The 27,969-nt window shown below is 53.8% G+C and overlaps 11 protein-coding genes across 11 annotated transcripts; 6 read left to right on the plus strand and 5 right to left on the minus strand.

Annotated features, from left to right (window-relative positions):
* Window positions 1-521: 521 nt before the first annotated feature.
* Window positions 522-1,809, minus strand: HMPREF1541_02003 (uncharacterized protein; the record flags this gene model as incomplete). Its single annotated transcript, XM_008716359.1, has 2 exons — window positions 522-1,573; window positions 1,623-1,809. 2 exons carry the CDS (start codon window positions 1,807-1,809, stop codon window positions 522-524), a joined length of 1,239 nt encoding a protein of 412 aa, XP_008714581.1.
* A 355-nt stretch (window positions 1,810-2,164) lies between these two features.
* On the plus strand, window positions 2,165-4,354 carry HMPREF1541_02004 (iron-sulfur clusters transporter atm1, mitochondrial; the record flags this gene model as incomplete). The annotated part of the gene is made up of 1 exon (XM_008716360.1): window positions 2,165-4,354. The coding sequence occupies one exon, from the start codon at window positions 2,165-2,167 to the stop codon at window positions 4,352-4,354; it is 2,190 nt and encodes a 729-aa protein (XP_008714582.1).
* A 1,258-nt stretch (window positions 4,355-5,612) lies between these two features.
* Window positions 5,613-5,828, plus strand: HMPREF1541_02005 (uncharacterized protein; the record flags this gene model as incomplete). The annotated part of the gene is made up of 1 exon (XM_008716361.1): window positions 5,613-5,828. The coding sequence occupies one exon, from the start codon at window positions 5,613-5,615 to the stop codon at window positions 5,826-5,828; it is 216 nt and encodes a 71-aa protein (XP_008714583.1).
* Window positions 5,829-6,701: 873 nt separating this feature from the next.
* HMPREF1541_02006 (uncharacterized protein) lies at window positions 6,702-10,078 on the minus strand (the record flags this gene model as incomplete). Its single annotated transcript, XM_008716362.1, has 5 exons — window positions 6,702-7,690; window positions 7,768-9,526; window positions 9,575-9,745; window positions 9,795-9,957; window positions 10,011-10,078. The coding sequence occupies 5 exons, from the start codon at window positions 10,076-10,078 to the stop codon at window positions 6,702-6,704; spliced, it is 3,150 nt and encodes a 1,049-aa protein (XP_008714584.1).
* Window positions 10,079-10,540: 462 nt separating this feature from the next.
* HMPREF1541_02007 (uncharacterized protein) lies at window positions 10,541-12,991 on the minus strand (the record flags this gene model as incomplete). The annotated part of the gene is made up of 1 exon (XM_008716363.1): window positions 10,541-12,991. One exon carries the CDS (start codon window positions 12,989-12,991, stop codon window positions 10,541-10,543), a length of 2,451 nt encoding a protein of 816 aa, XP_008714585.1.
* A 355-nt stretch (window positions 12,992-13,346) lies between these two features.
* On the plus strand, window positions 13,347-14,000 carry HMPREF1541_02008 (uncharacterized protein; the record flags this gene model as incomplete). The annotated part of the gene is made up of 1 exon (XM_008716364.1): window positions 13,347-14,000. The coding sequence occupies one exon, from the start codon at window positions 13,347-13,349 to the stop codon at window positions 13,998-14,000; it is 654 nt and encodes a 217-aa protein (XP_008714586.1).
* Window positions 14,001-17,364: 3,364 nt separating this feature from the next.
* HMPREF1541_02009 (uncharacterized protein) lies at window positions 17,365-17,694 on the plus strand (the record flags this gene model as incomplete). Its single annotated transcript, XM_008716365.1, has 2 exons — window positions 17,365-17,505; window positions 17,557-17,694. 2 exons carry the CDS (start codon window positions 17,365-17,367, stop codon window positions 17,692-17,694), a joined length of 279 nt encoding a protein of 92 aa, XP_008714587.1.
* Window positions 17,695-17,963: 269 nt separating this feature from the next.
* HMPREF1541_02010 (uncharacterized protein) lies at window positions 17,964-18,905 on the plus strand (the record flags this gene model as incomplete). Its single annotated transcript, XM_008716366.1, has 2 exons — window positions 17,964-18,456; window positions 18,571-18,905. The coding sequence occupies 2 exons, from the start codon at window positions 17,964-17,966 to the stop codon at window positions 18,903-18,905; spliced, it is 828 nt and encodes a 275-aa protein (XP_008714588.1).
* Window positions 18,906-20,352: 1,447 nt separating this feature from the next.
* On the minus strand, window positions 20,353-22,284 carry HMPREF1541_02011 (uncharacterized protein; the record flags this gene model as incomplete). The annotated part of the gene is made up of 1 exon (XM_008716367.1): window positions 20,353-22,284. One exon carries the CDS (start codon window positions 22,282-22,284, stop codon window positions 20,353-20,355), a length of 1,932 nt encoding a protein of 643 aa, XP_008714589.1.
* Window positions 22,285-22,556: 272 nt separating this feature from the next.
* HMPREF1541_02012 (uncharacterized protein) lies at window positions 22,557-26,517 on the plus strand (the record flags this gene model as incomplete). The annotated part of the gene is made up of 2 exons (XM_008716368.1): window positions 22,557-26,170; window positions 26,229-26,517. The coding sequence occupies 2 exons, from the start codon at window positions 22,557-22,559 to the stop codon at window positions 26,515-26,517; spliced, it is 3,903 nt and encodes a 1,300-aa protein (XP_008714590.1).
* A 232-nt stretch (window positions 26,518-26,749) lies between these two features.
* Window positions 26,750-27,955, minus strand: HMPREF1541_02013 (uncharacterized protein; the record flags this gene model as incomplete). The annotated part of the gene is made up of 1 exon (XM_008716369.1): window positions 26,750-27,955. One exon carries the CDS (start codon window positions 27,953-27,955, stop codon window positions 26,750-26,752), a length of 1,206 nt encoding a protein of 401 aa, XP_008714591.1.
* Window positions 27,956-27,969: the final 14 nt, after the last annotated feature.

Raw genomic sequence — 27,969 nt, forward strand, 5'->3', positions numbered from 1 at the left:
CCCCCCTTCAAATACCTCCGTTGCGTCAAACTATCCTCGCTCGCTGTTTGCTTGCTAAAAGTCCTGTTCGGCTGACTGACCAGCCATGGCTTCAGCACCCCGCGACAAGCAAGACTGAACACAAAAGGAGCCAGCACATAGATATGGGGTGATCAGAGAACACGGTTATCATGGGGAGGGAGGAGACACGAGAAGGGAAAGAGGGGGGGAGTCAATGCCAGGTCCAAAAAGAATGGCGGCCACTTCCAACAACAACGATAACAACGCTTTATACGAAGACCAGAAGGAATGGAACATTGCGAGTTTGGGACAGATGAAAGAGTCGAGGTTAGCGGCTAGTCCGCGGGGGGGGCTCTCTAGAGATGTTTTGACAGTGCTTGCGCTGTTTTGTGACGATCTGCTCCAGGCCTTCCACCGCCAGACGCTTTGCGTGGTCTCTGACAACTCACAAAACATCGCGGAGACCATCGTAGGTGATGGCCATTCGTACACTGTTCCCTCTTCGCAGACTCAAGAAACTCTTAGCCCTTCTTCGCTGGCTGTTGCGTTGCCTGGAATGTCACCTTCCCATCCTCATTCACGCTCTTGACCTCCAACTTTGGCTGTTCCTGGGCCGGCCCCCCCGCTTGAGGCGACGCAGACGCAGTGACCTTGCCCGCCTCCGCGCTCGGCGTCGCGCCCTGCACGCCCATGCGCTGCTTCTCCCTCCCTGCATCGCGCCCATCATGAACATCACGTATGGCCTCCGCTGCGAGGCCTGCGGGCGCGTCCGCGATCTCGTTGACTTCCTCTGATGTTAGGATATCGCGGATACGGGAGGCACGTGACTGAATCAGTAGTGTGGTGGGACCCTCAAAGCGCAGGAACAGCCTGTCGCCCCAGATGGTGCGTCGCGACCAGGTGCGCATCCGCCGAAGGACATTGTGCAGGAATTTATAGGTGTTTGACTCTTGTGCTGCGCGCCAGAAGGCGGGCGTGGGGAACCAGTTGCCCAGTGACAAGGGGATCTGGAATTTGAGGGTGGAGCTCTTGAAGCGGTAGGGCTGTGGTGCGTTGGAGGTAGAGGACAGGGCATATGCCAGAATGTTGCTGGGGTGCGCAACGTAGGACTCGCCGGGACCCAGAGTCAGGGAGTATATTTGCCCTACACCGGAGAGGGCGAGCAGGCCGCGACCCGTGGCTGTGGAGGTACCATATGCGGAAGTGGAAAGGGTGGTGGGGAGGACGGGAGCGACGGCGAGGCTGTTGCCTGTCCACGCAAGAAGTGCTTTGCGTTGTGTTATGCGCCAATCTGTCGTGCCATCGAGTTGAAGTATTGCAAATGTAGTGTGCGTGGACGGGGTAGAGATCAGAGCACTAATCGGTGTTGTAGACGTGATGCGTTGGTAAAGGAAAGGGATGCCCGTGAGAGCACGCCGGAAGGGAGTGAGTAAGCGCAGTGTTGAGACTGTACCGTCCGGTGAAGGGGACGAGACGCCGACGAGGGTTCCTCGCCGAGTGTGCAGATGCTGAGATGGCGCGAGGCTAACGGAGAGGAGAGAATATGGGGAGCCCAGTATTTCAAAGGTCGCATCTGGTGCTCGTCAGTCGTGCTCAGTAGAGCAGGGAAGCAACTGCTATACCTGGTGAAGACGCCGACAAAGATTTCCCATTCACATCGATAGAGCTGCTATCGGTCGCAGGCGTCGCTTGAACAGTGATATACTTGTATCCTCCTAGTCGGCGGCCCGCGATAAAGTGAGCTGGGAACGCCCATTGACGAGGGTTGTGCACGAGCCGGTGAAGGCTGCGTGTGGGTATTTGCGGCATATGGACGGGTGGGATACTGCGAGAGCTGCCGTTCGTGTCGAACACTTTGGTGCAGCTAATGGCAGTTGTTAGAGCTACAGAAGGGCCGCTTAGAGCTTCAAGCAAAGCTGCGATGAGGCTGAGATTGGTATACGGTGATTGGACAACGCCCGGAGCGAGGCTACGAGTTCTGACCTCAATTGCGACGTCGGCAGCCATTTTGCGCCATTTGCGCGTTACGCCATCTGGTCCAAAGCGAAACAACGCGCCCAGAGCTCGCTTGGTCGATAGTGGCGCTCCCATGTGTGCAGACCAAGCTTGTCTGTTGCTATGCTGCTGGACACGGTGAGCTTATGACGGCAGAACGACGGCAAGCATGTTTCTGCGGCCAGTCTCCGGCTGTGTCCGGGGGCTCGTGAAGCCAATCTATGGAAGGGCCGGCAATCTTCATAGTGTAGGCTTGAGGGACACCTCGTTGGCGCATCGCGCAGCAGTTCGAACATTGGTCCAAACAGCGTGCCAACAACGACAGCAGCGACAAGGCCAGGGACCACCATTCCAGACACAAATTGCCGAAGATGCTCCCAACAAAGCTGAGCCCTCGGAGCTTTCAAAGCCAGAGACATTCGAGAAGCCCAAGTCGAGGGAAGGCGCTACACCGGCGAGCAACAACGATATGCTTGCTGAGAAAGTTGTCTCCACGGCTGAGCAGCGAAAGGTCGACATGGCGATTATGAAGGAAATGGTGCAGTATCTGTGGCCCAAGGGCGATTGGGGCACCAAGTTCCGTGTCGGTACCGCGCTGAGCCTGCTGGTTGGAGCAAAGATTTTGAATGTCGAGGTGCCTTTCTACTTTAAGAATATTGTTGATTCAATGAACATCGACTTCCTCGCGGTAGGCGGAACAGCCTGGACAGTGGCCGGATCGATGATCATCGCATACGGCGCCACAAGGATAGGAGCGACGATATTTCAGGAACTACGAAACGCCGTGTTTGCGAGCGTAGCACAGAAAGCGATCCGCAACGTGGCGCGCAACGTCTTCGAGCACCTCCTGAAGCTTGATCTCAACTTCCACTTGTCCCGGCAGACTGGTGGTCTCACGAGAGCCCTAGACCGAGGAACCAAGGGCATCAGCTTCTTGCTAACATCCATGCTGTTCCACATTTTCCCGACCGTGTTGGAGATATCCATGGTCTGTGGAATTCTTACATACCAGTATGGTCTGAAATTTGCTGCCGTCACGGCGGTGACAATGGCGGCATATTCGGCATTTACCATCACAACTACCTCCTGGCGCACAAAATTCCGCAAGCAAGCCAATTCGGCCGACAATCAGGGCGCTACCGTGGCCGTTGACACACTGATCAATTACGAGGCGGTCAAGTACTTCAACAATGAGAAATTCGAAGTCAAACGTTATGACCAAGCACTAAAGAAATACGAACAGTCCTCGATCAAAGTGACGACATCACTGGCTTTCCTCAACTCAGGTCAGAATGTGATTTTTTCCAGCGCTCTGGCCATGATGATGTTCATGGCTGCCGACGGGGTGGCGGCGGGACAGCTGACCGTGGGAGATTTGGTCATGGTGAACCAGCTGGTTTTCCAATTGTCTGTTCCGTTGAACTTCCTTGGTTCGGTCTACCGAGAGCTCCGTCAGTCATTACTTGATATGGAGACATTGTTCAACCTGCAAAAGGTGAACGTGACGGTCAAAGATGTCAGCAAGCCTCGTCCGCTCGCTCTCACCCGAGGCGGAGAGATCAGGTTCGAAAACGTCAACTTCGGGTATCTGCCAGAGCGCCAGATCCTGAAGAACCTAAGTTTGACAATCCCTGCGGGCAAGAAAGTTGCCATCGTTGGTCCAAGTGGGTGTGGCAAATCCACTCTTCTTCGATTGCTCTTTCGCTTTTACGATACACAGGGTGGCAGGATCACGATTGATGGGCAAGATATCCGGGAGGTGAGCTTAGACAACCTACGCCAATCAATAGGCGTGGTCCCGCAAGACACACCTTTATTTAACAACACCATCGAGCACAATATTCGATATGGACGGATCGATGCAACCGAGGAGGAAGTCAAGAAGGCAGCACAGCGAGCCCACATTGACGGACTCATTGAGCGACTACCCAAGGGTTGGAACACCATGGTGGGCGAACGAGGTATGATGATCTCAGGCGGAGAGAAGCAGCGACTTGCAGTGGCCCGGCTCCTGCTCAAAGACCCACCGTTATTGTTCTTTGACGAAGCTACCTCGGCCCTCGACACGTACACCGAGCAAGCAATACTCCAAAACATAAACAGCATCTTGAAAGAGAAGGGCCGCACGAGTGTATTTGTGGCACACCGGCTCCGGACCATCTTTGACAGCGACATCATCTTTGTGCTGAAAGACGGGCAAGTGGAAGAGCAAGGCACGCATGGTGAGCTTTTGGAAAAGAACGGTCTTTACGCAGACCTGTGGGCAGCGCAAGAAGTGTCTCTCGGACAAGACATGGGTCTGGAGAAGGAAATTGAGGAAGGTCGAGATGATGCCGAGGAAGGAGAGTCGAGACAGTAACATTAAATTCCAGGTACAGTACGTGCCTGAGTAGTTCAACATGGAGTGGGAATAGAGTTGAGAAAGCAATTTTGTGAGACATTTGACAGCGACGATCGCAACGCCTCGATCCCTTCGCACGACTTGGATGTTGGGACAAGGCCGGGCGAGATCGCTGCAAGACATGCATCGTAGTCTTGAAGACAAGTGTTCCAGTCTGCAAGCGAGCTCCCAACACAAGCGACAACTCCTTCGAAGCGCGCCTCTGTAAGTGGAAAAGGGGGGCACAGCCCACGTGGAACGGCCACGGCCCCGGGTGCAGATTCTGGGAAGCGCATGGCGCTAAAAGCGACTAGCAAGGCACCTAAAAAGTCCGCCCATCGACGGTGCGACTCTGTTAAAGTCGAGGCCTCCGCGAAGTAACCACAGCCGCAGGCCACGGCGCTCGCTCGGGTTGCACTTGGCTCTTGGTCGCCTGCGGACAGGCTACTGTACATACGATCTTCAGGTACACCCGCACCACAATTATCCTGCAACGCGTTCTGTGACAGTTGTCTATGTTGGACAGATACCAGTGATTAATTTGTAGCCGCGATCAACGGACATTCCTCCACCGGATACAACCTGGAGAATAGCCAGTTCAATAACGTTGCCGATCTATCATCGCGCGTTCCGCCATCCGTTCTGTCGTGCAGCAGCATCCATCCTGGTCATGCTCCGCCAATGGGCCCTCCGCTCTACCCCTTTTTCCATGCAAGCCACGTTTCCCTGTTCCCACTTCAACAATGCGACCACTGCAAGAGCTACCACTAGAATAGCAAGGCTCAAGACCACCGAGGCCATCGGGCTGCCGCTAGAGCAATCTGCAAGTCACCCATTTTCATTCATCTTCCCGTCGACCTCGCTTCACCCGTTGTTCCTTCTCTTCGTACCGTTTTTATATCCCCTCCTTCGACCATATTGCAGATCTATCTACCACTACCTCTCACGGCGGTGCTACTCGGATATAGTCTCCCGAAACACATTGCGAGACGTTGCAACGACATCTCGATCTGCACATCTGACACGCATCCTGCCTTATCAAACCCGCGTCTATTCGTGGATATAAAATCGTGCCCGGGCCCCGCTACCTCCGTCAGCCATCATCTGACTCGACTCATACGCCTTCGCCCGTCAGCAGAGGGCACCAAGATATAGATAAAGTTGCCGGCCGGCTTCACACGCAAACCGCGAAACTTTTGCCCTCCGTCTCCCCGGCACGCCTGCCTATACCGAGAGGATGGGTCTCATGTCCAAGCTTCAGAATAAAATTGAGCTCTATCGCCTCGAGCAAAAGTACACCCGCAGAAAGAATCGCAGCACCTTCACCACAGGTGCCCAATATGTCGATGGAGAATACGTGTACCAACCCGACGGCCAGCTGAGTGCCAGCTCCACGGGCTCCACGGGCAGCACCAACAAGAGGAGAAGCATGTGGATGTCGCCTCGAAATTAAGGTATTCGAAGCGCGCATGCATCTGAATATCTTAGAATACGGGGAGCTCAGCGCCGACTCGTCGAGCAGCGACACAGCGGCACAACGTCGCGCGTACAGCCATTGAGGAAGCCAGGCAGTACACCATCGGCACCACCCGCACTACCGCCGCCCTGGCTTCAGCCTCATGCAACACGCATCGGGCACTCGTTAACTTGAGCGGTTCTACCTAACCTCGAGGGTTCGCTGACCGACGGACGGCGACCATTCTGCTTAGGTTCCAATATCACCTAGATCTGACTAGACGCGCCCATCTACATACGTCCTTGGAGTTATTTCAGCGCAGCAGCATTCACGACTGTCACACCAGCCCAATAGCCACCCAGCCACACTCTCCTGGGCTTCGACACAACAGCACCAACCACCAAACCATCCAGCATCAGAAGCAGGCGGGTCATCTGAACGCATTTACGTCCTTTCTGTCATCATATTCCAGCATAGCATGGAGAATCGGGGATCTACAGCACATTTTTCACATTTCAACGCACCATAACCAGCACGCATTTCCTAGCGTTATGTCATGTCATTCATAAGGCGAACATTCTGTTTTGCCATGTCCATATTCTGCCACATGCTGGAAAGAATTCATGAATAGATAAACACAGTACTGCAACTCCGACAAACGAGCTAAAACTTGGCTTTTCTCTTGCTCTTTATCGTCTGTTCTGTATACAGTTCGCGTAATCGCCTTTGAGTTCATATATTCCCAAGCAAAGCGGCTTGTGGTCGGCTTCTCTCATGTTACGTAGCCAACCGTCGCGCGATACCCAATGAATGTCATGTCTCTCGCCTCCCGTACACAGGATACCCATGCCCAACCAGATACAGCCAAACTTACTTCTTTTCCTTCCCCTTGTCGCGCTCCCGGCTGCCCGTGCTCCTAGCAATCCCACTCGTGAACTTGCCGACCAAGCTCTGCCGACTCTTGTGACCCTTGTAGGTGTCGCCCGCCAACCCACCGCCAGCACCACCGCCCACGCCCGCCCCAGACCCAGAGCTTCCCACCCCACCACCGCCCCCGGCCATACCATTGTTGGGAACTCTCAGCCCTGGCGGCCCCATCGACGAGCCAATCGGTCTGCCCAGCCCGCTGCCAGGCCTGCCCGGACCCAGCGACCTCGCACCTCCGCTTGCCGAGTCCACGCCGCCGGCCCCGGCGCTGGTGCGCCCTTCGCGCCCGTCCAGGTCCAGCGCCAGCAGGCTTCGCGTCGCGGGCCCTCCACCTAGCGCATCCAGCCCACCGCCCACGACCTCGCCGCGCATGGCCCGTTCGCTGCGCCACCGCGCCTTCTCCTGCGTGCCGCGGAACTTCTCCAAGAGTTCCGGCCAGCGCACCGTTTCCGCTGATGCGCCGCCGCTGCCGGCGCCGGCATCGCGACTTGAGCGCCCGAGCCGGCCCGTGGCATTAGGGTTGGACGACGAGCCACCGAGATTGGAGGCTGCGACGACGCTGGGGGACGAGGAGGAGAATGTTAGCGAGCCGAGCGCAGTCAGGGGGAGTGGCTTGTCAGTCGAGCGGGCACGGGAATGGGTGTGCGCGCCGCCGAATTGGAAGCCTGAATGGGAGGCGGACGACAGTGGAGGGGATGGCATGGGAGGGGCGGCGGCGCCGACGACACCGGTGGAGGACGCGAACTGGGAGGAGGAAGGCATTGGGTGGACGTACGATGGGCGCGGACCGCTCGATGGCATACCGACGGGCGTGTGCAGCAAACCTATCGCTGACACGGAATTGAGGCGGTTTTTCAGCGCCGCGAAGGCGGATGATTGTGGGAGGAGCATTAGCAGGCCGTAGAGGCATTTGTAGAGGTAGGGATACCGGTCTGGCTCAAGGAGTTGAAGTCGGAGGTCCGGGAGGTGTTAGCATCTGGGGCGGTGAGAATGGTGAGTGGTTGCTTACATGTGAAAACAGGGCTCTCAAGGAGTTGTACGAGCTTGTCAATTTGTATGAGCATATTGACCGTCATTTCGAGGTCTGCGAAAATCTGGAGAAGGTTGTAGGCTTGCTCGTAGGCTTGTGCGAGGAGACAGAGCGAGAAGGTGGCCACGGCGTTGTAGCACCATGCTCGGAACAAGGCAACGAAAAATGCCTGTCCGTCTCTGCTCTCAGGGTTGCGTAAACGCTTCCGCAGTTCGGCAAGCTCTGGTGCCGTGATCAGATTATTGTTCAGGTTCTGGACCATGATGCTGGCGAACTCAATGTCCTCGTCTTTCTCTATGCAATCGGCTAGTGTGCGGTAGATTCTTTCTGGCTGGAGATTGATGCACAACTGCCTGATAATCAGATTGCCTCGTATCTCAAGAAGTTTACGGTCCGTTGAGAAGAGCTGCAATAGGGCCACCATGAACGAGGAGAAGTATCCGTCATCAGAATTGATGGATATTTGCGACAGCAGCTGCAGATCTCGGATGACCACTGCATCGGCGGGATCGCTGAGTGTCTTAAGCAAAGCCGGGAAGGTTCCGTCGTTGAACGCGAGCACCTTCTTAGGCGCTTTGCGATGCAGCATGATCAGCCACCCCAGAGCAGCGACACGCGTTTCCTCATGCTCATTGAGGAACTGTAGTGTCAAGGCGTTGACAGCAGCAGCATAGTCTAGATCGGCGGCTGGGGACGGCGATGGAGTCTGAATACTCCTAGCAGCTGCTGGTACCTCTGGTAGGGGCTTGTTGAACTCGCTCGGTGCCTCGGACTCTCCGCCTTGCTGGTCTGCATGACCCTTTCGCGATTCGCCTTCAGGAATGCTTGGATCGTCTTGCAGCGTGACAATGTAATCCATTAGAGACCTGTTTACGCGGCTGGCTGTAGTACGGACACTATCAGCTCGTGCGCTAAGAGCCGGTAGAACTTGTGATACGAGTCGCGGTACGAATTGGAGGATGTCTTCTGGACTGACTTCAAAGAAGCTGTCAATCCACCTAAGAGCGACAACGCCAATGTCTTCTTCCTTCTCTTTGGACAAGCCCTCAGGTCCTTTGAAATCTGGGTCTTCGGCCTTTGTTGATGAAACGTTGATGAACTTGAGCAGAATGTCGAGGATTTGCGTATGCTCGACAAGGACATCCTGGCCCGGAATCCAGTCTCCATCCGTGTCTTGCTCGTCCGGAGACGCCGAATCGAAATCCTCGATGGCATTATCGTTCGAAGCTGAATCAGCGAGCGTAGCACTCTCGGCCTGGCTTTCTGTCCGTCTAGGTCGACCAGCACGACTCCGTCGGCTCTCGGCAATATCGCGCTTGATCTTCGCGATCTTCTTGATTTCGGTCAAGAACTTGTCTAGCAGACCATGAGTGGCGACATAGACATCTCTGTTGGAGTCGCCGAGGAAGGTGAATATACCGCCGAGAAAGGATGGTAGGTAGGATACCAACTCGAGGTCAGGGATCGTATCCAATAACGATAACCAGGAAACGAGGAAAGTCCTCGTGAACGGATTGTTGGTGAATAAACGTTCTTCAAGGACAGGTATGAACTTGTCGAGAGAGAACGCGGTCGGTAGCTCAGCGCTAGACTGGTCGGAGTGGTCATCTGGGGCGGCTTTCTCCTTGTAATCTAGCACAGATACGTATGAGGCGGCGGACTCGGACACAATATCCTTGACGAGACGGTCGAGGAGCTCAGCACCATTTTTTACGGAAAGCTCGGTGTCGGCGGATAGCTACACGAGGTTAATGATCACGGCATTGCGCAATGGGACCGGTAATACCTTGCAGAGGGCGTCGAAAATATCGTTGAAGAATCGAAGAATCTCTCCTTTGGCAACCTTGGCAATGTTGTACATAGCCTCGCAGGCGTAGTAGCGGACTCGGGCATCTTGGTCCGTGAAGCAAGCAAGAACAGGAGGCACTATCTCCGACAAGAATGGCGCTACTGCGTCCTTCTCAATCGTTAGCTGTGGTCGGGTACTATCGCAGCGAGATTCATACAGCGCCCAGCGCTATTGAGGCGGCGGCAAGACCGATAAGACCTCCATTGCGGGCGTGTGGCTGATGCACAGCATAAGCAAAATCGTGGCACAACTGGTCAACGACTTTGCTGATCTTATCGTAGTCTTTGGCGGCAGACGCCTCGCGGACAAGACGTTCAAGCCTGGAACACAGGCATCAGCAAGATAAGTCACATTGGGGGCCGTATGCTCGTACTCAAGAGCACCTTGCTTTCGCTTGTCGTAAAGTTTATCCGTCAGTAGGCGCTGGACAGACTGTTCCATTTTGGTCTCAGCAAGTTCATTGAGGGGTCGTCAAGATCATGGCGTGGAATGTGCAAGTTAGAGCCCCACTTCGATTGGGTGAACCAGCTCGGGAACTTGATAATCGCGACAGTGACGACCACGGCAAAAAGCGATAGATGGAAGCGTGCACGAGACCCGGAACCAGAAAACAGGGCAACGAGGAAACGGACCAACAAAACGCGTGGCGGACGCTGTTTGCGTGGAGGACGTGGAAGAAAGTCCGAATTAATCTGATTGGCCCGCGTGGGACGACGCCCCAACAGGGTTGGCATGGCAAGATACGAGTAACGTGTATACAAAGTGTAAAGGCACACGTCAATGTTTCTTGACTCTTTACATCTTTCTACATCATGTCTTATTCGTCTGTGTCCTAAGTGTCGTCAACACCTGCCCATGTCCACCACATTCGTTGTCGCCTCAGTGCTAAGCCACTTACGCTAACTAGTGAGAGATGTACTGAAACACTGCACTAACTGCCTCTTCTGCAGCTTCCTGCCTCAGCAGAAGATCCTGAATTCGTCCCAGTTGCCCCTGCTCGCCACTGTTGACAAAATGATTCCAGGTGCTGGTGTCTCCATAGAGCATGGCTGGTGCTTTGATTGTTTGGGTGCCGTCAGTTTTGCAGCGCTTGCACTTGAACGTGTCGTGTGTATCGCTTCTGGTATCTGGCTTGAACTGGAAGAGCTCTCTCAGCGACTCGGCCGAGAAATGTCTCTCAACGTCCTCCGCCGAGTCGACCACAGTGGAAGAGAGGGCTTGTTTGTGCGATTGACGTTGGAATATCTTCTCCTCGATCGTACCTGTTCCCATGAACCGGTAAACGAAGCAATCCTTCTTCTGGCCATCGCGCCACACGCGAGCAAGGGCCTGCTGGTCGGCGGCAGGGTTCCAGTCTGGGTCGAACAATATCAGTCGATTGGCACCAATCAAGTTGATGCCGCAGCCACCTGCCTTGCTACTCAGCAAAAAGACAAACTCCTCTCCGTTTGGATCATTGAACTTGTCGACAAGTTTCTGTCGTTTGTTGACGTTCATTGTCCCATCTAGCCTCAAGCAGCCGTACGACCTTGCCCGGCATAGCTTCTCCAGGACATCCAGCGTCTGAGTGTAGTTGCTGATCAAGACAATCTTATCGTTGGTGTCCTGGCGGATGCGGGCGAGCATTCTCTCGAGAATCTGGAACTTGCCAGACCACCACGACTTGACATCGCGATCGCGTCCACGGGCCTCCTTGGGAGCGTAATCCTCTGGCCAAACACCCTCGCTGCCTGGAAGATCTTTGTCGAGGTCAAGCAGATCGGGATGGTTGCATAGCTTTTTCAGGATCCCAATTGCCTTGAGTGGCTGACTTCCTTTGCCTTTCAGCAAGCTCTTAATCTCCGGGCTCTTAATAAAGTGATTGTACAGATCCAGCTGAAACGGAGCCATCTTGCAGAACACCACGTGCTCATACTTGATAGGCAGGTACTTTGATAGGATATCATTCGTTCTGCGGATAATGAGCTTGTTTACCAACGCTCCAAGTTCCGCGTTGGCCGCTTGGCCTTTCGCCTTGTCGGCGTCAGAACCTTCTGAGTCGCGTCCGCGTAGGATAGGTAGCTCGTACTTCTTCCGGAAATCTGCTCGAGTTCCAAGGTAGCCGGGGTTTGCAAAGTCAAGCAGAGCAAAGTACTCGGTGAGGTCATTTTGAATCGGGGTTCCAGATAAGATAACTCTCCGATCGACCTTCAATCGCGTGAGAGCCGTGTAGGTGTTGCTGTCCGAATTCTTCAGTCGATGTCCTTCGTCGCAGAGCATCAGGCCGATCTTCACGTCCTTGAGCTCTTCCATATTGAGACGCAGCGACTCGTAGGATACGATAATCACTGGTCGAGTGACCGCCCGTCCTGAAGCGATGGCCCATTGCTTGAGCTGAGACGACAACTCCTCTTTGGTGGCCTTCCCGTCGATGGCGAAAGGCGTGACGGCTCCTTCGCCCAGCCACTTCACTAATTCGTTCGCCCAATTCTTCACCAGACTGGCCGGGCATGCAACAATACACTTCTGGATAGTGGGTTTGCCGGCTTGAGGGCTCTGTTTGAGGAGTGTCCACATAAGTGCAATGCATTGCAAGGTTTTGCCGAGACCCATCTCGTCCGCCATAATGCACCCTTTGGCATTGTCATCGATCAAGCCCGTCGTAGCCCGGTACAGGAATCTGACTCCTTCCACTTGATGTGGTCGCAACTTTCTGGCAAGACGCGGGTCGATGACCACGGGCACGTTCGGCCTCTCGCCCTCGACCTCCTTCTTTATTCCTAGGATCTCTGCCAGACTTTTATGCATGAGGGGTACATCCAATGCTTTGACTTCCGGATCGTTCGGCTTTACTGCTGCCGGATCTGGCTTGTCGTCGACCGTAGGGTCGTATAGCACGATAGAGAACTCTCCACTTGGGTCATGCAGCGGCTTGTTCTGGAAGGGCACACCTTTCCTCATGCCCAAACTTGGTGCAGGGCGGGATGGATCATAGGCATTCTTGTTGATGAGTGGCACGGAGAACCTTGCCCTGAAGATTGTATCCTTGTCCTTGACCTTAAACACTGGGAACTTGTCTTTCAATGCGCTCATCTCGTCGTCGACATCCCCGCTGTAGCCACCACTACTATCGTTCTGACCATTGCCTTCTTCGGTGTAGTTCACCTTGCGCCGTTTTCGTGGTGGCTCCGAGGTCGTTCGACGTGAATTGGCGGAGCCAGGACATTTAAAAGGCTTAATGAGTCGATCGAGCGCAGCTGGGGAATTGATGCTCAAGCGGCCACTCTTTGCAGGTGGTACATTCTCCTTGTTGGCCCCCGCATCGGCCCTGGACTTTGGTCGTAACCTACAGGTATCAGCATACAACGCACACATCCTGAAAAGACTGCTTACATTGCCGAAAAAGGTAAGCTCGAAGATATGAGCGCTGTGGGCGACGGAGAACACTGCCCAGGACGGATTATCAGCGATTTGGAGTTTTGACGTGGCGGATTCGGGAGTAGACGCGCCGCAATGACCGAGACGCGTCAAAGGAGTCACGAAGTCACGGGGTCGCAAGGCTGGAGTTCAGCCTTGAGAGCCCCACTCCCGCGGCGTTGGTCCTGGTATTTCTTCAGTCTGTAGACGTCTTATTCTCAATGGTTGGTAACACATTCCTGACCTTGGCTTCACATCATCTTACAAGTCCTGGAAAGGCCGCACATGCTGGGTCATTTCAAATTACGGCAGCATGGCGACCAAGATGGAGGCATCCACGACAAATCCACGAGGCATTCCAACTTTCCCTTTCATGACCAATGTGAGCGACTACGTTAAGAGCATTGAAGAGGTCGAACCCACGCTTCAACGGTTCCAAGAGATGGTATCCAAGTACACATTTATGCAGCAGAACGTTGATAGACGAGCCGCTGGTCTCAGGGAAAAACTGCCTGAAATGAAGGACACTCTCGATACTGTCAGATTTCTGAAGAAGAAGCGGACTATCGCTCTTGATTCGAAAGAGAATGGCGATTCAGACGAGCTCGACGACGAACTAGGAGACAGCAAGCCCGATCCGCAGGGAATAGAGGCGACCTTCAATCTACAGGATACGCTGTATGCGAAAGCCACGATACGTCCAGCCGAGGTGGATGAGGTCTACCTATGGCTGGGAGCCAATGTTATGGTTGCTTATCCACTTGATGAAGCCGATGAGATGCTGCAAGGAAAGCTTGACAAGGCTCGTGACAGCCTCAAAGCTGCGGAGGAGGATTTGGAGTTTCTGAGAGTGCAAATCACTACACTTGAAGTCGCCATTGCTCGTGTCCACAACTGGGATGTTGGCGAGAAGCGAAGACTGCGGGCCGAGGGCAAGCTCAAGGACGACGGAAAAGGGAAAGACTGAATATGTCACCACTTCGAGGTACAGCTTCATTGACCATCAAACGCTCTCGTACGACAAGAATCTGGCAAGTTGCCTGCAGTACCTACCACTGGATCCGTTCTCTCTGATGCCTTGCGCAACCTCGGTCTCAAGCAAGTCGATTGAGTGAAATACGGTAGCGATGATCCCAGATGGTAGGTAAGGCCGGCAGCAAATCACACTACCTTTGTCACAACCAAGCCCCGACTTCATTATCACAGACAAAGCCAGTTTGTGAAGTTGCAACTGGTCACTGCAGTAAAGCATTTGGGAAACAAGATCCATTCACTGATGACAAAGTTAATAGTCCAGGATTTCGAAGTGGCAATTTTCATGTCACACGCTTCTTTGTTAGCCTCTACAATACTGCGGTTGCATGGCTTCCACCACCAGGGCTACTAATAACTCCATGGATCGTTCCGGAAGCTGAATTCCAGAGTATCAAGTTCTCAAAACCTGTGCACGGCTTTCCAAAATCCTCGACTCGTTTCCCACACTTCTCATCCCGAATCGTCGCTGCCGCCAACATGACTTCTCCGATTTCGGATTCAAACTTATCTCGAAAGTGGTCTTACGCAAAGGCGCGCATGCGCTTTCGTCAGAACATGCGAGGCGTCAAGGCGGTCTGTAAAAGAGGCTGGGAAGCATTTCTCACCATCAAAGTTCCCACACCATTCTCAAAGCGACGAGCGAAGATCTCTCAGCCAAGCGAGTATCGCGCCAATCCAAATGCTGATGGCGACTTCTCCGATCCCAAGTATCTTGTTCCCAGTCGGACCGCACCAGAGCCGTGCCCTCGGCGACAACAGGTCAAGGCGGTCTCAAGATGGAGCCCTGACAGCCGGGGGTATAATCCCATCAGCCTGGCCAGTGCATTCAGCAATGCGACCAGTGATGTTTCGCGGCCTGAGCAAGATTAGGAGCAGGAGGAACAGCGAGCAGTGAAAACGAGTAGTCACGTCTATTTTAAGGCAGCATTACTTCACAGCGTCCAGTCAAGCTCGGCAAGGCAAAGTCATAACTTTGGCACAAAGCAGACAAGAACAGCCAGTGGGAGATCGGCAAAAGACCATCTGACAAAGCCTTTTATGTGGACGTTCTTCTTTCTTTATTGCCAACTGTCGTCTATATGGTCCTGTCTTTCGCAAGTTTTGCTTCTCGTCCCGCATAGATCGTGTATACGTTGTACTCTGTACAACTGATTCGAGCTAAAGAGATACAGAGTCAAGAAGCTAGAGAAAGCTACGTCTTTCACGATGTCCAACAAGTCTCTACCCCCAAGCCGACGTAGCCCTTCTGGCTATGGATCAACGACTCGTGCCGGTTCGCAATCCACTCGTAGGCGATCTGACACTCCTAACAGAACCATATCTCCGGTGAGCAACTTTTCCCGTCCAGGTTTCGGAGCGCAGCCTGCTCATCACTGTCATACACCGTCGTGCGAAACGAGTTCTGCACTGTCGACTAGGCCGACATGTTCAGTCGTATATGACAATGGCACTGGCGTGTTCACAGACGACATAAAAGAAGAGATTCGTCGAAAGGGTAAGCTACCGCACAATATCGAAAGCACACCTGAACTTGCAGCTTTACTGAACAAGCCTCTTCCCGTACCTCACACGCCCAGGACACCTCAACCTCGTTCACGAGAGTCATTCACTCTGGCAGATGTTCCTAGTGGTCGTGCTCAGATGGGCAGAGCGGCGCATGTAAAGAGCATGATGGCTGTCCGTAGTAGCGACTCGTCTACCAGAACGAGCCAATTTCGAGGCCCGCAGCATTTGTGCAACAATTTCGAGACCACCTTTGCATCAAACGACACTCGCCGGCAACAGAACTCCAGCACTCACGCAGCCACTGCCAATCAAGACGATTCGCCCCACAAGTTCAACAGCCCTCGGGTCAAGGAGGTCTCCAGATGGAGTCCCGACACTCCCCAGTTTCCTCCAACTGAAGTAATCAGAGCTATGCGTAGCGGGCCTGATGAACCCACGAGCCGCAATTTGTGGAATATTGTCTCTGCCACACACCCTTCGACGGCACTCCTTCTCGCATCACGCTCTCCTTACGTCCACCACATGATGCTTGACTGTCCATCTCTAGTCCTCAGTCTCCAAGATGCCACGCTCCCGATACTGCCAGCAACAGGTAAATCTACTCGCCCATCTCCATGGTACGAAGGATGGCCCACCACCGTCCAGCCTCTTCAAAGGCGCACCTTGTCCAATTTACGCACCACAAATATGGAGCCTGAACCATACAATGGTGTTGCAAAAGGCGATTCACACCAGCCACGCGGCCAAGCCATGCACTTCTCGCGTTCCTATGGCTTCCGCTGGAGCAAGAGAACGCGCGAGCACGGTCCGGAGACGGACTATGCCCACCCGAGCTTCGCAGGCAGTGTGGCGGCGAGCCGATCGCTATGGCAAGCGAGCTATCGCGATCTCAACAGCCGAATTATGGCGCCTGTGATGAGTGTGGCAAAGGGGGGAAGAGAACGAAGACAGAGTCATGGGAAGGGCACTGGCTAAGGAGAGGGAATCTGAAGGATCTGAGGTGGAGGAAGGAGCAGACGGGCTGTTCTGTGTCTGAAGACGCTGAAGCGGCGTCATTAAAGGAGAGACGTAGATGGGTAGATGAGGGAAGAGGCAAGAGTTGGGGCAAGGTACAGCAAATAGTGAGAAGGGGCACTGACCGCATCATGGGTGCTACAAGGGAAGAGAAGTAGGATTCGGGCCAGTTTCGCACCAAGCGAGAATATTAAGCACCTCGGTATCATGCCGGGGGCCCGTGTGGACCATGTGATTCTTTGCAAGCCAGGATGTAGCGGATATTTATCTGGTTTTCGAGGTGTTGTGCTTTGGATTGTGAAGCCAGAATAAAAATGCCAAGAGGCAGCGAAATCCATGGCAATTCCCTTGATTGGTTTGGGGTGACACCGCAAGCTCATTGCCATGCTCATCCCTGCGTCTAGCCTTTGCAGAAAGGTCAAGCGAACGTCTGGGCCATCGAGAACTCTCGCCGTTAGATCACAGTTGGACTACAATGACAACAAAGGACGCCGTTAATGCCGAATATGTTGGCCCGCGGAAGCTCCGAAGCCTCATAGGGTCTATTGGCTCGGTACTGTCCAGGCAGCAGCGTATCTGTCATATGCTAGACACATGAAATGGAGGACTCCTATATACTGGAACAGGGTCGACGCAATTACTACAGCAGGCTTCCACCCGGATCTATTTCATAGCAACTCGACCTTCACTCTGCCCCCGGCCTGAAACCAAGACACCATTGCTTTGAGGCAGCCCTGTTTAACACAACACTTCGGTACTGTCTGCCTGCGGTCAGTATGGACGCCCAGATCGCCGAGATCAAGAAGCTGTACGATCAGTCTGATGAAAGCGGACGCATCGCTATCAAAGAGAGTCTGCATGACCTTGTCAATAGCCTCGAGGGTCCGAGAGGGACCATGTATCAAACCTTCAATGCTGTATGAGAACCCTAGCAGCCATATGTGTCGCTCGAACTGATGTCTCGACAGTTTGTGCAACTCGCTGTCATTCGTGTCGGCATCAACATAGGTCTCTTCGGTCACCTGCAGAGCAGTATAGCAGAGCCACTGTCTGTGGATGAGCTTGCGGAGAAGACAGGCGCAGCTCCTCAACTACTCGGTACGTAGGTGGCCATGCTCAACAACAAAGGCACACTCTGGTTGGATTCCACGCTTGTATCGCAAGCCCTTCATCTGCAAAGATGTTGTGGTCCTGGACTCTGTCCCTGCAACCACCTGACTTTCTTGCGCTGCTTCTGTCATGTGGCATCCTTTCCCTTCGGCCCTCCCACACGTGATAATCATAGAGCTAACAGAGTGTAGTCCGCCTCCTTCGCTACCTGGCCTCGTCGTCTCTACTTACCCAGTCATCCCCAACCCATTTCTCACCCAGGCCAATGTGCCGCCTCTTCGCGTCCCCACAGGGAGAAGCGCTCATAATTCACGCCTTCGACACCATATCTCCTCCTATGTTAGCACTCCCCTCCTTCCTCGTGTCCACCAACCACCAAGACATCACCGATACCACACACACCCCGTACCAGCAGGCCTTCAACACCACCCTACCAGCCTTTGAGTTTCTCGCCCAGCCCGGCCGAGAGAAGCAGTTTGACGCCTTTCACACGACGATGACGGCCATGCAAGACGCAAGCTGGATGGAAGGCCTGCAAGTGCTCGACGCCGCCGCCGAGCAGGCAGGCGAGCACGAATCACCCTTCTTCGTTGATGTCGGTGGCGGGCAAGGACACCAGTGTATCCAATTCCTGAAGATGTATCCTGCCTTGAAAGGTAGAGTCGTACTGCAGGATCTGTCAGAGGCGGTCAGCAAGTCTAATATCGATGGAGTGACGATCCAAGAGCAGGACTTCTTCACCGAGCAGTCTGTCAAAGGTTAGTGGACCAACTATGACTGCCAGAAATACCCCCTTTTCACCCTCCAGTGACTCTCAGCTTGTGCTATCAGCCCAAGATCCGGGAAACGATTCTGACGCCGTGACAAAACAGGAGCAAAGTTCTACTACCTCCGCCGCATTCTCCATGACTGGCCCAAGGAGCAGTCGAAGCTTATCCTAGCCCATCTCGCCGCCGCCATGGACTCAGAATCACGCATACTCATCGACGAGGTCGCGCTACCAGACATGAACGTGAGCCTGCAAGCCGCGATGCGAGATATAACGATGATGGTGCAGCTGGCGGGGGTGGAGCGAACGCAGCAGGAGTGGAAAGAATTGGTGGATGCGGTCGAAGATGCCGAGGGGAAGAAAGTGCTGGAGATTGAGAGCGTGCATGAGTACGCAAAAGATGTTCATGGGTGTGTTACTGTGCTGAAGCTTAGATAGCTTGTGGCACAGTCATGAATGAGGAGGACTGGGGCTGCATAACGTTTTGGGAAAGGAGGGATGCTTGGTTAGCGAGGACCGGGCCTGGAATGCTCTCAGCTTAGCCTTACCGTGTAGAGTAGATCTCCCCTTCGCCACTAATGAACTTCATGTCGATCAAATCCCACATAAGCAATGCTGTGTACGCCCAGCAGGTGAACTGTGGTGCAGCGTCGGTCCAGGCGACCAGCGCCGGGCACAGATAGCAGACAAAATTGGGGAGGGGATCTGTACGCGGGACAGAGAGCAAGAAGACGTTCGAAAGAAAGGACAGAATGAAGATCATAACCGGTCGCGGAAGTAGATCGAGTCCGGTGCTTGTCGTTGCAGAAGCCGAAGATTGGTTTTGTCGATACAATGCTGGCCCACACTACTTGCTAGCCCTGCTTTCCCCATCACCCGTGACAAATTGACTGACATCCCTTCCGTACGTGGCCGCTGATGATGATGTCCCTCCGAAATCTTCCGCTGGCATTTCCCGAAAGCACTCGAAAGGGCTCTCGCTTTTCGTTGCTTATGGACTCATTCTGACGCAGAGAAGACTATTCTCCCCGGCCTTTCAGGGACTCGCAACCACATAGTCGTACTCGGCCACCATGCCTACAGCGCCAGTTTCGCCACAAGGCACTTCCTAGATGCGAGCCTTGTGGTCGTACTTGGTCTGCATGAGCTGAAACTCCAACTCGAGCTCATCCGCGGTGTATCCTGAGATACAGCGACGGCGAGCTGATGCCCGGCGTTGTAGTGACGACTCGTTGCCATGGATGTTGTTAGTGTGGCAACTGTCCAATTCAGATCCTAGACGCTTCACTTCGGAGCCAGCGTAGAATAATCCGCCAAGGAGAATAAGCAGGATGCAGAAGAGGATGAATGTGATCAGTTCGAGTTTTCTGTTCTGGTGCTGAAGGGCACAATATGCGTGAGTGTCGAGGACTGGTGGAGAGTCTTCAGGATCGGCAGGGTTGACAGGTCCATTGAGGATCGCGTAGGTGGAGAGACCGGTATGATGATATGGTGGAGGGCTCTCGCGGGCATCGGCGATGTCGCCAGATTTGACATTGTGGCAGGACATCGCGGAATGGCTGTCAAGAATCTGACGAGATAATGGGTGGCGATGGTTTCCTGTGAGTTTGCGGCTTAGGATGGGGCAACGAGGTGTATGCGGGAAGGAATCTCGAAGTTCAGAAAAAGACAAATTTATCGTGTGCTAAACGCCTTTCACTGTGCAGCTGCAAGGCTCATTCGCAATTGTGTCACGAGTGAAAGGCAGTGTGAGACTTTTCGCACCCATGCGTCAATGTCAGGTAGTGGCACCAAGAGGCTGATTTCACTGCGCAAGGGGCGGTCAGGCCAAGTGACCCTTGCCTCGACCGGCTCGAGCTTGATCGTCGGATATTCAAAATCTTTATCACTTCGAATGGTGGCTCGGACCAGCTTCCTCATCCTGTTCTTCGTCCTGGCGCGGCAAAGAAGCACCCATCATTCCCAGCATATTGCCACCTGGCCCTGCTCGACCCGCTTGTGCTTTGAGGCTCTCGAGCAAGTTCTGGGCCAGGTTGATATCGATATCGTTGTCGTCCAGATCATCGTCTGACAGGTCTGAATCTGCACCTTCACCTTTCAGGGCTCGTTCAGATGCGTTGAGGTCAAGTGCACCCTTCTCACGAAGTTCCGCCTCGAGATGTCGCATGTGTGCCTCGAATTCCTCATCGCCATCACCACTATTGGCAGCCTCTGTCATTGTGGTCTTCGTCCGAGCCGCTGCCAATTCGCCTGCCTGTGAAGCAGCCGCTTCCGAACCCAGCTCTCCCTTCATCAGCTCTGCCATGACTTCAGGAGGCATTCCCATCATCTCCTGCATCAGCTTCGTGAAGTCGTCTTCTCCAAAGCTGGCCATCTTGTCTTCCCCACTTTCGTCGTCAGTGTCGTCGTCTAGGTCATCGTCATCATCATCCAGTTCGTCCCCGTCACCAAACATGCCGGCTCCGTCAGAGCCGGCTTTCTCATCGTTCATGAACTCTTCGAACTGCTTAACAATCCTCTGCAGATTCTCATGTGTCGCTTTGTCACCAAACTCACGCTTCTTTCCCGCATTCGGCTTCGATCTGCTGCTATCAAGCTCATTCTCCAGGTCTTCAAAGTTGATATCCATCCACTTCTCATCATCTTGTCGCATCTCCCAATGAGACATGGTCTCATCCGTCGGTAGCACCTCTTCGCCGGCGTCGAGGTCCTCCAACAAAAGTTTCATCTCTCGCACAGCAGGTTTATCTTGGTGCTGAGAATCTGTCAGAAGCATCTCAAAACCACATGTGATTTTCATTCCTGTTTCCGCTCGAATAAAGCCCTCCCCCTCTAGTTGCGCCGGCATCATGTCTCTCAAAGCAGCAGGAGCAGGAAAATCCTGTGACCTCAACTGTGCGTAGGCAACCTTCGGAAACCGTACACTAAGTGTTACCGTATCTGTGGGTGGGATGGGCAACGTTTCTCTTCCAGTTTTGCCGCTCAGTCTTGTGAGTGAGACTGGATCTCTCAAATAGAATGCTTCGACAGCCGGAGCAATATATGCTGGATTCTGTTTCAGCAGGAAAGCTATTATTCTCGGCACAGTCACCAGCGCGTGATGGATGTTGTCGTTGATTTGCTGGGGGTAGTTCCGCAACCGGTAAAAGGCTTCCTCCTCCATCAAAGTCGAGTGCATAAGCCGCTTCGGCGCTTTCAGAATGATTTGACGAGCCTCGGCTGGATTTAGTTTCTCTTCTGTTCGTTTGGCTGACCGGGAGCCTGCTGCTGGCTTGATGATCTTTAGCTGGCCATCATTGATATAGACTCGATTCTCCGCAACATCAGGTTCTAGCCAACCGGGAAGTGAGCCCGACGCCTCAATCAGAAGGAATTCGCCATCAGTATCCGTCACCTTGACCCAGGCGTCGCTGAACTTCTTCGTAATCTCTCGCAAAATCCAAACGACTACCCATTCGTCCTCGATCGAGTCACCATACTCGGTACGCCCGCGAAGAAAACTAACTCCTACATTTTTGGTTAGATCCCTCTTGAGTGCCCTGCCATCGTGGGTACCGACCTCACCATCGTCTTTTTGTACTTCCAAGGAGAAAGTCTGACGCTGCCATATGTAGTCACGTAGCCATTGCTTCTGCAAACTGACTGCGTATTTCTGAAAGTCCCTCAAGCGTAGCCTTGTCTCGGAGTCGTTGGTGGAATCTAGGGATGACGACAGAGCATAGATGGTGTACTCAATGCAATCATCAGGCAGTGCAGCTTTGGGTATTGGATGAAATGTTGACTTGAACCACGCAATATCTTCCTCTGTCGGCGCCATTTTGCTTGATGTTGAGCTATTGGAACCGATCGCGAAAACATCGTCGAGTGACGTCCCTTGAGAAACTTGCCAAGGCCTGAGATCTGCGCTAATGGCGGCCACTCCCGGGTCGACCTTACCTATTAGGGCCTGGATGTCAACAAACCACCGCGCCATCACCTCTCTGGCCACAGTGCCAGTCTCACCCACATGCTTACCTTTGTATCTTAAGCGCATCCTGGGGTTGGTCATGAGTAGTAAGATCTAGCACATCTGCGCATCAACTGAACAAGATGCCGGCGCCGTACATCAGCACGCCGCAAACGACAGACGCGACATACCTCACCAATGGCCTCGATCGGCTGGGCGACATGTCGCCCGAAAAGTCCTTCTTCGCCCCGCCCCAGAAGCAGGACTTGATCAGCCAGATGCGAAGTGCACGACAAAATGGTGGCAACCTGAAGACACCTCGAGCCGGTGGCCGCGACGCCCTCCGACTACTTCCCAATGGAAACAATGGCAAGGGCGAATTCACACCCCTCATGAAGAGCGTAACGAAAAACAACATTGCCCGACGAATGTCAGGACGCAAGTCCGTTGGTTCGGAGACGCCGGACTATCATAGGTCGGGCTACGCCCACGGCGCGACACCTGCTCTCCCTAGATTGGATGAGAACTCACAACTTAATGGAGATCACACATCCAGCTCGGCCATTAACGACAGCGATTTCACGCCTCTGCCACATAATCTTAGCAGTAGCGCACATAGTACGCCATTAGCTCAGCTACCCTCACGAACCGCTGGCGGCGTGGTCAATGATGGGAATATGATGACGTTGAGAGAGCAGGAGGGTATAATTGACAAGATTGAGAAAGAAAATTTCGGACTCAAAATGAAGATACACTTCTTAGAAGACGCCATGTCGAAACGTGGTGGTGAGTTCAATGCGGCCGCGTTGAGGGAAAACACCGACCTCAAGGTTACCAAAATCACAATGCAGAGGGAGCTCCACAAATTCAAGAAGAACATTGCTCAAGCAGAAAGAGACGCTGAGGTATACCGATTACAGCTGGAGGAATACCGCGAGAAAATCAAGCGACGACATGCTGATGAGACCACACGCGCCGAGATGGAGAGGCTACGAGACGAGCTCCGCCAGAAGGACGAGCTGCTTGAAACGCTTCAGGACGAACAAGAAATGTCACACGCAAAAGACACGGCTGAAACCAAGAGGCTGCGAGAGGAACTGGAAGATGTACAAGCCGACCTGCGGGAAAAAGAACGCCAGCTTGAGAGTCGCGAGGACGAAATCGATGAGCTCAAGCTGAACGCGAGCAAAGAGTCGAATGCTGCGGCCGAGCTGGAAGACGAACTGGACTCTGCGAGACAGCAAATCGAAAACTTGAAGCAAGATCTAGGCAAAGCTGAGCAGGAGGCAAGCGAAGCAAAGGATGACCGTGAAGACGCGTTTGCTGGGAAGCGCAAAGCAGAACAGGATCTGGAAGAACTCCAAGACGAAATGGCCAACAAATCTTTCAGTACGAAAGGCTTGAACAGGCAGCTCGAGGAGAAAACTGCTAAGCTTGAGGAGGAGCTGGAAGAGCTGCAGGAGCATTTCAACAAGTCGCAGAAGGAACTCGACGAGAAGTCTCAAGCTGAGCGGAGATTGCAAGAAAAGGTGCGCGACCTCGAGAAGGAGGGTGCAGCCGATGCGCGCGGCCTGCGCCAGGAACTCGAAGTAACCCGACAACAGCGTGACACTTTTGAACGCAAATTCAACCACATGGCCAAGCAGGTTGAAACACTTCAGAAAGAGCTCCAGACGCTATCCGATGAGAAGGAACTTCTGCAATCACGCCACGATGCTCTGACGACAGAGTCTGCGCAGCTGCAGAAAGACCTCGAGCAATCCAGAAAGTCCATTCACGCCCTAGAGGAGGCTGTGGAGGATGAGCAACGTCGCGCTGCACAGCAAGACAGCATCCTGCGTGCTCAACATCAGCAAGAGATCGACCTTCTTAACGAGCAAGTGGACAATCTACACCGCCAGGTTAACTCCAAAGAGAATGATCACGCAGCGGACCTTGAGGAATGGGAAGCTAAGCGCAAAAGCCTCGAGTCATCATGGGCAAAGGCCGACGAGAAAGCCACCGGACTTCAACGGACCGTCGACAAACTTCACGATGCCCAGGGTACTTTGTCTGGCCGCGAGATGAAGATGCACGAAGCTCTAGAGAGCGAGAAGCAACGCCATCTGCAGGAAGAAAAGGTGCTCACCAAGCAGATCGAGGAGCTTAATGAAGACCTAGCGCTGAAACGCTCCACCGCAGAAAATAGTCGCACAGAGGTCAACAATGCCAAAGAGGAGCTGCGGATCTCCATCCGTGAACAGGCTGCTCTCAAAGAGAAGGTCGCCGATCTCGAGGAAGAGATAGAAGTCCTACAAGCCGACATGGAGCAGGAGCATCAGCTCTTGGAGGAGCTTCAGAAGAAATCTCACGAGAGTGTCGACGCCCAAGTTTCGAAACTCAGAAAGGAGAAGCAAACTCTGCAGGACAGCTTAGCCAACGTGCAAATCGATCTCAGCAATGCCCGTCGCGACCTCGGTATCGCAGAGAATGATCGTGATGATCTCGAGGCCAAATTACAGAAGCCCTCGAAGTCTCCGAACGATACCTTCAACGTCGACACTGAGAAGCGTGACCTGAAACGTTCCAAGCAGAAACTTGAGAAAGAGGTGGATCGCTTGAAGACCGAGCGCGACAATCTTGCCAAAGCCAATCAGGACCTCGAAGATGAGATCAATGGCGAATTAGAGAGGGCTGCAGCTGAGGAAACCCGTCTCAACCAGGAATTAGACCAGCTGCGCAACCAGAGATACAGCAAGGCCGAGGACCGCGATCGTGAGCTTACGTCGGCGACGAACAAAGTCACAAGGCTTGAGGCTCGAATCAAGGATCTTGAAAACATGCTGGATAACCAGTCGAAGCTTGCTGCGTCTCCTGATGCAGATATCTCTGGACTCAAACAAGATATGGCCGACGCACGAAAGAACGAAGCTTCCGCACTCAAGCGCGAAACGGAGCTCAAGACAACAAATCGTGACTTGAGGATGCAGATCAATGATCTTGAGCGCGAATTGCACGATGCTCGTCTTGCTCAGTTGAAATCTCCTTCCGTTTCGCCGCCGTCCTCCAACTCCAAAGAACTGGCTCGACTGCGACAAGAACTTGTTGACGCTCGTGCGGACCTAAAGACTGCCCGGACACGAAACCATGAGCTAGAACGCTCATCTCGCAACATTTTCAGAAAAGAGGCTGAGCAACCTGACAGCCTCCAAGCCCGTATAAAATCCACTACCGCAGAAGCTAGGGAGCTGAGCGAGAAAGTTGCGGACCAGGAGAACGTCATCTCGGATCTCCACATTGAAATCCAATACCTTCAAACCCAGCAGCAAGAAACTCGCAACATTTCGCAGACTCTCATGTCTCGTGACCGCCAGATCAAAGACCTCGAAACCCAGCTGGCTCGCCTCGAGTCGCGCCCCCAAAAAGCTGGCGCCCAAGACGTCAACGACTTATCCGTGCGCCTCTCCACGCGCGACAGCGAACTCAAAGAGACCAAGCGCCAGTTGCTTCGCATTCGTACCGAGCGACGAATTGCGAACGAGAAAGCCGATGCTGTCGAGAACGAGCTTGAGGTCTTGCAAGGCCGCTATGAGGGTATGCTCGAAAAGCTGAGCTCCGGACAGCATAGCAAGGATGAAGTCCGAGAGAAAGAAGTCCGAGGCCTGATGAAAGAGATCACGTTCCTCAAGGCGCGCTGCAAGCGTGCAGAACGCCTGAGGAAGGACGCTGCCTGGGCGAAAGACTGGGTCAGGAGGGAGGAGCAGGTCAGAGTCAAATGGTAAGTCTTTTTGATCTCAGATCCGTTAATCCAGTCCTTCGAACTAACAGAATGACAGTAATCAAATCGACCTTCGTATTCTTAAGGAGATGGGCGTTCAAATCCCGAGACGGGAGAAGTACGAGAAGAAGCTCTCACCAAAGCAAAAGTTTCGCGCCGGCGTCTTCACGGTGATTGCGGCGATGCGCATCAGCAACTTGCAAGAAGACTGGGCGGAGTGGAAGGCCGTAGGCGAGGAGTTGAAGGCCGCCAGTATGGGTGCTAAGGGGAAGGCAAAGCAGCAGTCGGAACGGAGGCGTGCTTCGAGCGGTGTCGAAGGCAGGACGACAAAGATGCGTGGGGTGTAGGCGCTCTTGGTGACTTTTGCGCGGTTGGCTAGCAGCATTGAGCATGTATTGGGCGTTGGGGCAATTGATCCCTAGGGTGGTTGTTTGGTAACTGCTTGCATAGCACGGGCGTTCTGGGTCTTACGAAGTCATGACCCTTTGGATCAAAGGACCTAGCGTGGCCATTGCAATGAATGCGTATCGTTGACCAAACATTTCCTCACAAAATTCTCTTTCTCTGAAGACCCGGTCTTCAAATATCATTGTAACCAATCAGCCCAACCTCCTGCCTCGCCCTGCCATGATTTCGCGCCTGATCAGCCATACCCCACATCCACGCCCGGCCCGCCTCGCCTGCATACAGGCCGACGAAGGCATCGTTCCGCCCCGCCTCCGCCATCCACGACATTCGTGCCTCTAAAAGGTCGCTGCCCATGTGGCTCAGGAACTCGAGAAACCGGTTGTCATCATCGGACGCCAGGGCCATGGCGTTGCTCGCGATGCCGTGGCATAGACACGGGGGCTTGGTGAGCAGGCCCCGCGCTTCGAGCACTGGCTGCGCGGAGGATATAGCTTGCTCGATGCGTGTAGACAGATCCGAGGTGGCTGATGGGTAGTAGGGTGCCAGGCTAGTGAGGGAAATCACGATCCCAGGTGCACCGTGGCAGAATTGGACGAGGCGGTCTGACGTGGTTTTTTCGGGCAGGGAGGAGGAAGGGAAGTTGCCGCTCTCGAGCTGGAGGTCTAGGATGGCGTGGATGCGGGATCCAAGCTGCTCGGCGTGTTGATTAGGGGTGGCGGAGGAGAGCAGGATCTGCGTGATGATGCCGATGGAGCCGTGGACGGCGCCGATGTAGGGTTTGCCGTGCCAGATCCATGGTTGTGGTGAGGCTAGGATGCGAGTGATGGTTGTGGCGATTGTTTTGGAGATGGTGTCAATGAGTGAGCTGTGTGAGGATGCAGGGAACGCGAAGCGGACCAGGCGCAGGAGATAGAGGTAGCCGGCACGGCCGTAGAGCCACTCGTCCGAGCCGTTTGGTTGGGCGTTGATGGCTGTGGAGTAGGAGCAGAGCTGCTGGGCGAGGCTGGCGTCTTCGAGCAGGGCGGCCCGGACGGCCAGCTGACTGAGGGTTTCGTTGGCGACGCCACAGTGATCAGGGTCTACGGGTTCTCTACCGTGGCGGCCGCTGGTGATGTAGGAGGACCCGAGCTCAAGGTAGGATGCAGCCCAGTCAGATAGTGACTGTGACTTGAAAGTCAGGTCAGGATAGAGCTGGGCTAGGCGGTAGAAGAGATATGCGACCGAGGTTGGCCCCGAATAGAGTCCTGAGAATCTCCAGCCAGTCGAGCATGTCTGAACAGGTGGGTTGAAGGTATTGATGCGAGTCAGCGAAGCCAGCAGTTCCTCCTTGGGATCTGCAAGAATTGGAGGCTCCTTGGGAACGAAGTTTCGATACATGATAGACCAGCTTT

Source organism: Cyphellophora europaea (genome assembly GCF_000365145.1).
Source record: "Cyphellophora europaea CBS 101466 unplaced genomic scaffold supercont1.2, whole genome shotgun sequence".
Lineage (NCBI taxonomy): Eukaryota > Fungi > Ascomycota > Eurotiomycetes > Chaetothyriales > Cyphellophoraceae > Cyphellophora > Cyphellophora europaea.